The sequence below is a fragment of the Ruditapes philippinarum genome, unplaced genomic scaffold, assembly GCF_026571515.1.
Source record: "Ruditapes philippinarum isolate M1 unplaced genomic scaffold, ASM2657151v2 ctg1059_1_1_1_1, whole genome shotgun sequence".
NCBI classification, from domain to species: domain Eukaryota; kingdom Metazoa; phylum Mollusca; class Bivalvia; order Venerida; family Veneridae; genus Ruditapes; species Ruditapes philippinarum.
The window spans coordinates 7,512-18,424 of NW_026866195.1; the positions used below are offsets into that span (position 1 = coordinate 7,512).

General features: G+C 30.8%; 1 protein-coding gene across 1 annotated transcript; it reads left to right on the plus strand.

Moving 5' to 3' along the window:
• Positions 1-3,517: 3,517 nt before the first annotated feature.
• Positions 3,518-9,809, plus strand: LOC132731651 (neuropeptide CCHamide-2 receptor-like). Its single transcript, XM_060717866.1, has 5 exons — positions 3,518-3,863; positions 8,004-8,101; positions 8,685-8,819; positions 9,018-9,283; positions 9,449-9,809. The coding sequence occupies exons 1-5, from the start codon at positions 3,518-3,520 to the stop codon at positions 9,807-9,809; spliced, it is 1,206 nt and encodes a 401-aa protein (XP_060573849.1).
• The last annotated feature ends 1,104 nt before the right edge of the window (positions 9,810-10,913 follow it).

The window sequence follows — 10,913 nt, forward strand, 5'->3', positions numbered from 1 at the left end:
ATTACTGGATATAAACTTGATACGTATTTTATAGACTTATGAAAGAACATACAGTTAAATCTTCTTGTGTGGAATCAAATGGCCTTCACCTTGGAAATCTAGGTCCAGATGATTGTTCTGTCTCAGAAGAAGAGCATGACAATTTTTGCCAGAGGGTACTATCAAGCTAAACCTTTCTGTTATGTGTACAGAAGATTTCTGAAGATACGATCTCACAAGCGAAATAGAAACATAATTGAGCCGTGTCATGACAAAACCAAAATAATGGGTTTGCGACCAGCATCGATCCAGACCAGCCTGCGCATCCGCGCAGTCTGATCAGGATCCATGCTGTTCGCTTACAAACCCTATAACAAGTAGAGAAACTGATAGCGAACAGCATGGATCCTGATCAGACTGTGCGGATGCGCAGGCTGGTCTGGATCCATGCTGGTCGCAAACCCACTATGTTGGCTTTGTCGTGTCACGGCTCAATGATTGTTTCTGATATCATGCAAAAGTATCTTCAATCTTAAATCAAACACAATCTTCAGGATAAATTCGAAATATTTAGAATTAACAAGCTTGCGTACAAATGGGTTAGAATATATATTGTCTCGACAATATATTTTCATAAGAGGAATTTAATTAAAGGAAATGGAAACAACAATTATAATACGATCCTTACCATAATTCCTATATCAGTTCTAATTAATATCAGTGCTACAAAATTTATAACCAACAAAAATAAGCTAGAAATATAATTAAAAATAATAACATTAAAAACAATGCTGACGAAAAAAATATTATATCCATTAAAGTTGAAAATTGACAAAAACATATAAAAATTATTAAAGTTCTTGCTTGTTTAAATTTCGTGTGTTACATGTTTTAGATTTTTTTCTAATCTTCGCAGGAAAATAATTTTCTTTTCATTATTATTCTTCAATAATTCTTAATTCTTTCATTTTTTACACTGCAGCCTCATGGGTAGTCAATTAGTTTCTGATTTCCGTCTTTTAAGATCGTAGAAGCGTAGAATTAGAATCTCGATGTCGTCTAAAAGTTGTATACAAGTTTTTCCATATGAACCCGTTTTAGTTTATATTATTTCACACATTACATGTCCCTCACCATTCGCCGCCTTTATGTCCACTCAAGGTTTTTGTTGGGTGCCTTCTGGGTGCCCTACTTGGGTGTGTCGAAGGCTGCGTCCTGTGATCGTTACCTTTACCTTGTTGATCTTTATTCTTGTTTTTAACCTAAAAGTAAATCATATATCATATTCCATGGTTTGTAACAACAATATAAATTTACTGCTTTATTAAAGATTTAGAGTTAAACATAATTATCAATAAAATAGTGAAAAACAGAATCCCTAAAGAAAGCCCAATACGGCAAAATTGTAAAATGTTGCAGGCTCGGTTTGATTAAGCCTGTTCATGGACGGTATTGGAAAGTGCAAGTTACCGTCCACGCCCCCTAGCACCGGCTTAAGCAGAATTCAACATTTAAACACAAAAAACGGTGAATTTTGAACTTAGAAGCATCCGCAGATGTGTTCATACGGCGGTTATCATGGAACCTTCAATGTGACACATAAAGTATCATTCCATGAAAAGCGGCTGGGCCCCCAAGTAAAAGAACGCGTGTGCCCTAAACGAGAAAACAACGGGCGGAACTAAATAAAATGGAATTTTGAAAGGGGATCTGAGGTTATGAAGCTTGCATATCACAGACAAGACGTCAAAAGACAAATTTAAAAAGCAGGCAACATATCCGGTCCTAAGGGTGATTATACAGTATTCAAGTAGGAAAAATGGAACCACCCAAATTGAAAAAGGCCAAATACAAGAGACTAAAAAATAATATAATATAAATGTGAAACACAACTTGTAAGTACACAGTACTTTATTGTATGCTCTTATAATTTTATTTACTTTATAAAGCTGTTAGCCGATAAAAAGTATCACGCAGTAATTCAAAAGTTGCTTAGACCACACATAACCCATATTTGGTCTAGTCTTTTGCATTCAATTTACTGTCTGTTTAATCACTATCGTTAATACTTAAGTGCAATAGGGCTTACGGGACATCTTTAAATTTATTCATTTTTTCAGTTTTTGAGGATCAGTTGGACGACGTATCCCCGACAGGGCTTATATTTCATGCTGTAAGGCATATTATATTAAATGATACATAAATAGCATTGTCAAATAAAAAACACTCTGGATTTACTGTGTCAGGGGGACAGTCATTATCAATGAGATATGAAATATACGTACATTAGTAATTCAAGTTGTATGGTATAAAAAATTTCAACAAAGTACTTTCTAAACAAAAGAAAAATATTTCTCCTGTATTAACAGATTATTACAAGACATTTGTTATAAAATGATCTCTTTTTTAAATGTATACCCGGAATAAAATAAGATAGAACTTGAAATGATTTTGAATCGCCGTATTTGTTTTTCTATATTTAAACTCAAAACGAGAAAAAAAATACAGGAGATTTGTGGTTTGTTACAATTTGTAGAGTAACCATAGAATATGATGTGATATTCAAAGGCAAAATATCATATTGACCTCGGCATTTTGCTGGTGAATACCACCACATTATATTCTTTGGCTCACTAGTCAATAATTGTTTGTTATATGATCAGCCAAAGATTTAACACACACACACACACACACACACACACACACACACACACAAACAAGTAAAGCCTAATATTTATAATGTACTTATCATTGCGGTGTATTTTTTACCTTTTATAGTGGAATAAATATATTTTTTAATCGAAAAATATATGCCATAAAGAACAAAATGCAACAATTTTAAATAGTCTATGCTGTATGGTAATTGAATATGTGAAAATGCGTAAATGAGTGAATATTCATTTACGCATGCGCAGCTAAGTGTAGTATCGTATTCATTGGCTGAATTTTCCCTATCTAAAATATAATCAGACACAAATGCACGAGCAGTTAATTGTCTTTGCTCTATGGTCATTGAATATGAGCCTGATTTTATTTAAACCCTATTTCAGCCAGTAAATATGATACTACACCCAGTGGTTTGTTCTGTTGGCTACTGCTTTAACCAATGATATTGCAGCTTTTTTAGATCATATAATAAAGAATTATTTTTACCTCATTGCCAACGGAATTTTTTAAGTGGTCATTACTTTAAGAACAACAAAGATATAATGTATCTATACCAACAAAGTCAATCATATCAATTTATAAATAATTATTAAAACTATATGGAATGTATTTGTCTATTCATTGCAAAGATAAATTGCTTAAATGAAATGTTTCATTCAAGATCCAGATTCCATATTGGGTAATCTGATTTGAATTTAAAAATCGGAAAAATATTCTTTGATAGTGGAGATTCCTCACTATTGAAGCTCTGTAGTATTGTTCAGTCGGCAGTGTGAGTGTAAGCTGTCAATATGTATCGAAGAAATAATTTGTACAGGATTGCACACATTTAAAAGAAGAACTAAAACTTGTTACAATCTGATTGATAACAATGGAATTTTTACTTATTGAAAATAAATCAGAAAACGCTAATGTGTTGAGTAATTTTTCATTGATACAATCGAACTCAACTCATCATGAATATGATGACACTATAGAACCTCCAAGTTATATTGTTTTTACAGCTACAATTCTGTACTGTATGATATTTTTGGTTGGCGTTGTCGGTAATATTCTTGTGATAACTGTAATTATTTCAAGTCGTAAAATGAAAACAACAGTTAATAAATATTTGCTGAATTTGTGTATTGCTGACGTGATGGTCATACTTATATGTATGCCAACAGCTCTTGCGGATATTTTTACAAAAGAAGTTTGGTACTTTGGAGAATTTATGTGTAAGTAAATGGTTTAATCAACATACTAGATCCAAATGTGTCTTTTAGTTTTTTTAAAAAATGAATTCATATAAACATAAACATACTTAAGAATTTAGCAATAAAATTGTAATGTGTTTAATAAAAGGTAACAATTGTTATAGAATAACATCATTTTGTTTAAGTGTATTTCACTCTGTACCCTCTCTTTTATTTATATTTAAAGCAAATGTTTCAAGATTCATGTTAATTCTCATTAAAACTTTAAAATGTTTTAAAAAATGTTTTTAATTGAACAAAGAATTGCAAACGACACTTTTAAGTAACGTTAATAACAAATTTATTGTGCAAATTATGCAAAAGGCCCTTACAGCGTTAATCACACAATATAAATATGGTGATAAATACTGCAAAATCAGTCATTCATTACATGTAAAATAGTTCTTGAATTGTAAGTATTTAGTTATTACATAAAATCTAAGTCCATTTTTAAGGCACACAGTTTTAAAATCATTTCTACATGGTACCAGGAATACCAGATAGAAGCAGAGACAAGAAGTTCTCTTTACTTATTTTTTTTTCAAATGTACCAACGTATTTCATAACACTTTATCATATACTCATATAAACTGCTTAAATAACAATGTTGTATCGATGCCAGCTATGCTATTAAACACTGAATATTTTAGAAAACTAAATCACTCTTTCTGTTCCGTTATTGCTCCATTTATTTCTTTTTGTATTCCAAATAAAGAAAACTGTATCATTAATTTTCTCTAAACCTCGTTTATTTTCATTATATATAACTCATTAACATGTTTTATTTGATTTTTTTACATCTAATTCTATAATGTCGTACTGGGATTTAATTAAGTAGTCGCTTATCAATTAAGGCTGAAATATTCAATTATAAAATTTCATAGAAATATAACAACTACTAAATATCTTAACAATGATTTTATGAATAATTTTTATCTACTTATGACTATCATTGTTAATTCCTTAAAAAATGCTATAAACAGGCATACGCCTTTGGCGTGATTAAATTGCTATTTCAACATTTTTAATCAAATTCAGCGATTATATATTTTATGTCTTCAATTTCTGGTAGGTCGGCGCTAGGAATTGCCTTGCTATTAACAATGCCTTCAATTTGATACGTTAACATGCTGCAGCTATTACAACAACATTTGAACGAATCAAATTAAACCATAAAACTTTTGTCATTTCTTTTACGGAATTCTGACTATTAGAAACAGTTTGAGATAATTTTAGATGGCTGTTCTTTGTAGATTACCATATTTGAGCCGCGTCACGACAAAACCAACATAATGGGTTTGCGACAAGCATCTGCGCAGTCTGATCAGTATCCATGCTGTTTGCTATTAGTTTCTCTACTTGTTATAGGGTTTGTAAGCGAACAGTATGGATCCTGATCAGACTGCGCGGATGCGCAGGCTGGTCTGGATCCATGCTGGTCGCAAACCCATTATGTTGGTTTTGTCGTGATGCATCTCATTTATTTATTAAAACCATTTAGGTATATATCAACTGACTCATTTGATATGTTAAATTGATATGTAGAGCCCTTTGTACAGAGGAAGTTACTTTAACTTAAAAAATATCAAATTCGATTTAAATGCTGTTATAAATTATTTGTGGGGAACATTGTGCTAACTATACATTTAACACATGTATCAACAAAAAGCATTTATTTTAAGTAAGAAATTTTTTATTGGTATTAAAATGTAGTATAATATGCTCTTAAACTTATCTATTGATAAAACTGATAAAAAATAAAGATATGCTTAAGTGAAATAGTTGTGTTTATATGTTCATATATAAATATCTTGCATGTTTTATTCTACACTTTTTCATCAATGACTGATAAAATATTAAATATCGCTGAACCTTAAAGTAATGGATTTATTTTTTGTATAATCAAGAGGGTTTTAAAAAATCAAAATCTTGCTGAAGATTTAAAAAAAAATCAAGTGTTTTCCTTTTAAAAAATAAAAAAAGTGTTTTCAAAATATTCGGAATGGGCTACTAATGACTTTAAAAAAAAAGCCCTTTTAGACATTTTTAAATTCCCATTTCCAGGGAAAAAAAACTCCCCTAAATTTTCTTTTTGTGCTTTTATCGTTTTTTGGGAAAACGGATGATACTATTTAAAAAAATATCCTAGGAACAGATGGCTGATGGGTTTTTTGAGTAATTTAATACTATTAAGTCCCCTTTACAATTTTGTTTCTGCTTTTGTAAAGGGTTAAAAATTTATGTAGAACAGATGGTTTGATGTAGATTGTGGCTTAAACAAGGGTGGGATATTGTCTCCCCTTTTTTTTTAATTTTTTCATTTTAAAGATTTATCAATTTATCTAAAAATCGTTTGGGATTGGAGTACCGATCGATGGTGAAAAAGTCTGTATAATGCTGTATGCTGATGACGTTGTATTGCTGGCTGAATCCGCAGACGACCTTCAGTTATTATTATCTGCCTTAAGTAATTGGTGTTGTACAAATGACATGCAAGTTAATGCCAAACAAAAGCAATGTTGTCCATTTTAGACCAAATTCCGTAGTACGCGCAACGTACCAATTCAAGTGCGGTTCCAGTAAATTAGCATATGTTGATAGATATATCTATCTGGGGTGTTGCTTTTCATGAACATTTGGATCTTTTAGTAACTGTTAAAACTGTGGCCAGAGTGCAAGTCGAGCGTTAGGTTTGCTTATTGCAAAATCTAAAAGTTTAGGTAGTCTTCCATACAATGTTTTTTCACGAAACTATATGATACAATAGTTTGGCCTGTTAAGTTACTGTGCTCCTTTATGGGGGCATCGTGTATATTCATGTATTGACGCAATTTATAATAGGGCACAGCGATTCTTTCTTGGTGTTGGCAAGTACACACCAAATGTTGGGCTTGCTGGTGAAATGGGATGGAAGCCACCGATAGTCCGTCAAATGGAAATTTACTGCTTTGTATTGGTTAAAGTTAGCAAATATGGAAGAGTCTAGATTTACAAAACGTATTGCACTCTGGGCGTATAATAAAGCTAATTGTACATGTAAGAACTGGTTTTTCCATATAAAATCATTTTTAATTAAGAATAAATTTTTTGAAATGATATTTATCTCTACACAATCCCATTGCTAGAACGTTTGTACATATTGTTGAGTCTGTGTCTCTCAATAATTTATTAATGAATGGAAAACTAGCTTACACAATGATACTGGGCCGTCTGGCCGCGGTCGTAATAAGTTACGATTATATAAAACTATTAAGTCTGAGTATGAAAGCGAACAGTACTGTAAAATGATATTACCGCCTTCTCATCGGTCAGCATTTTGTAAGTTTAGATTAGGAGTTTGCGCCGATTCGTATGGAGACCGGCCGTTATGAGGGTCTGAGCCATAGAAGATAGAATTTGTCCTTTTTGTAACGATAATTCAGTTGAAAATGAATTACATGTTTTGTTCAGTTGTAAGGTTTATGATGATTTAAGAGTAGATTTTGTACTCTAGAGCAATAGAGCATGATAGTTTGTTCTCTGAAATGCAAGATTCTGATAAATATACTTACTTGTTTTCAATAAAGAGCCAAAAATGATAAGATATTGTTCCAAAACCTGTAAAAATATTTTAGATAGACGTCGTTTTTAAACTTTGTAAATAAAAACATTACAATAGATGTGGAATGTTTCACACATTTTTTTATTACCTTATATATTTTATTATTATGTCAGAAACCTCTTAAATGCATGTGTTCTATGTTGATATTCGTGCTTTTTTTATTATATGCTGCATAATATGTTTTACTAGAAATAATTGTTTTATGTCTTACTTGTATAGTATTTTAACTCCATGCTTAGTTTAGATAAACTGTTCGATTTTAATGTATTTCTCACGACCATCTCTTATAATTCCATATGAATGCATTGCATTTATTTATTTTGTTTTTAAATATATATGTATGTTTTATCATGTATATGCAATGATGAGATGTAAATAAAGATACTACTACTATTTACAAATCTTCTAGTTATGTTTTTGTGATAGTCGAGTAACATGTGCAAACTAACAACTTTTATTACTTTCGAATTGTACGTGTAAATGTAGAGTGTCGATATATATTTATTGTTTTTTTTATACAGTAAACAGTGCCATTTCTGGAGAATACTATCCCAATGCCTCAGTGTTAATATTTTGCAATCAGTTTAGAAAAATACCGGGTTGTCTGCTCCTCTTTAAGGTTAAGTATATGACAATATTTTAGTTTTAGTAATCTATCCTCAATCAAAAATCTAAAAAATTTTATCATGTTTTAACTTAATCGTTTGACGTTTTAGTGTTAACTTACTGAAAACAAAAGTTAAATTTTTTTTGCTTTATTTTAAACATTATGATTTCGTTGATTTAGACTCACTTGTCGCCTTTAACGTTTTACAAGTATCATAAAGGAAAACATTTTACATAATTATCAAATCATGACCATTTAGGTCAAAATTGGGGCCCGCCGAAGTCAATTTTTTTTAAATAGACGCTGAAAAAAATGCAGGACGAGGAATAGACATTTCTGTTAAAATTTATAGCAGAAAAACTTAAAATTGTTAAATCCGCACTATAGTCAACAATTGGTCCCAATAATCCATATTTCTTTATTTATAGACTAGATAGCGATCTAGGGCTATGATGGCCTCTTGATTCCACTTCACCAATTGTAATGCATGAGAAAAAAAAATATTGAAAAATAAAACGTAATTATCTTTTATACAATTTTAATGGATGGTGAACTGTTTTAACTGATTATGAATGCACTGCTTTTTTCTCCTTAGGGCGTTGGTGAGAATTCTGTTAAAGTGTGGAGGAGAATTTTAATTGTCTGGGCTATATCTATAGTGTCAAGTGTACCATGGTTATTTATTGCTGTTTTAAGACCGTCAGTATTTTATGACGGAACACCAATACAGGTGAGTCTTTTTGTTACGTAAAGTCAGAATTTTAAGCGATGTTGTACGTCATTATAGTATTAAAGTATAGAAATAACATATGATACTATTACTATTTCGACACATGGATATAGAAAAAATAAGCTTACAGAGTTTGTTTTTGTAGATGTGATTTTGATAATATAAAAGCATTGCTAAATAATATATTCTGAATTTCAGGTATGTCGAAATCCAATCGTCAAAAGCTGGCATAAGATGTACGTCGTTGGTCTTGCCATACTCTTCTTTTTACTTCCTTGCTTGATGATGCTGATCCTAAACTGCCATTTGTGTTGTGTGCTTAAATCAACTAGAAAGTTTGATGCTTTCATCCATGAAAATAGACGAGAAAGAAAACATAAACAACATCAAATACTGAATACAATAGCATCTCTTATATTGATTTTTTTCATCTGTCATTTACCTTTTCGCGTGGCAGTTTTGTGGTTCTCTTTTGAAGATAAAAATGTTCATTTGGAATCTTGGTCTCGAAAGTTTCTATTAATTTTATATTCTACAAGACTCATGTTTATACAAACCATGCACTGAATCCAGTTGTGTTACAATTTCGTGTCTTCAAAGTTTAGAAATGCCCTTCGGATTTTTTGCAGGACAGCTAGTCTAAGAAACTGTTTTGCTTTCAAGTCTCTGTACAAAAGACCATCCACTTTAGAAACATTTCGGAGTACGCGTTCTTTAACCAGCCAACGAAGTAACCGGTTGACATTGACAAATAAAATTGTTCTTGTACAATTAGACGAGGCAGGTGCACGCAACTATCCAAAAAGAGTTCGTGTTGAATACCCTTGTAATGGAAACACTGCAAACAAAGTGTTGGTAACAAAATATCTCAACACAGTAAATGGATCTTCATCATCATCTTCTTCAGATGATGGAATTAAAGTGAGAATTCATATAGAGGATCAAAGTGTCGATATAAAATTTAAACTTCAAAGAGTACCAAATACATAATTTTTGGAAATATATTTCATACTAAAAGCTCAATGAAACTTTATCATACTTAATTTAACTGGTTTCTGGTAGATTTGCCTCGGTTATTAAGATAGATAATTAAATAATACTAATAAGGATTGATTTGATTAAAAAATTTGATTGTGATCGGGAGTCATTTTTACCATATTTATGGTATGGTTATGTATAAGTTGATATATTATATCATACTTTTTACGAAAAATGTTACATACAATATGAGTAAATAAAGTAAATGTTTTGAACTTTATAAAAATTCACTGTCTAAACCCTTACTCTTTGTAGAAAAAGAAAGTTAAAGGCGTGTCCGAACTTCTAGCAAAGTATTCAATATTTATCAATCATTTATATATTTTAAATTGTTTAAATGTTCCTTTGAAATAAATGATATAGTTATATTTTACAAAGCAACCTCCTACACATGTAAAGTCAGTTTTAAGAGTACACATAATAGCGCCGAGTTACTTTATAATTTCATTTGATTGAATTAATGAATAACAATGAATCAATTTAAATGACTCATCAAATGAATAAAAGATAGTCATGCATTTTATAATGCTTTTTATTGATTGAGCTTTACACTTAAATTAGATTAAATTACATTGAAAACATGGTAGGAGCTACGCTTAGGACGACGTCAATTAAACTTAATTGAATAACCTTTATGACAATATGTAACCCACATTTGGACATTACCTTTAATCTTGCATTACTTGCATCTTATATAACATTCATAAAAATCTACACATTTAAAATTTTATTGAGAAAAGAGTTCATCGAGGTCGATTTAGCAGATGGATATATGAATTACCTGATAAGCCAAGAACAATACAAATTACATATTTATAGATGTATAAGGAGGGTTGTATGCAATAGCTATGTTTGTTATATTTCAGACAACCATATTTATTCTCGAAAAAATTGTACTGTATATATCAAGGTATAGATAATTTATGGTTTTAATTTTTTCAATATTGTATCAGGGGTAAATTGTTGGAGAAAAAAGTATATTTACACTTTTGTAAAAAGCTGTTGGCCGTTCTAGTGCAAACTCAGAATAATTTTGTGTAAGGAGAAGTAAAGAGA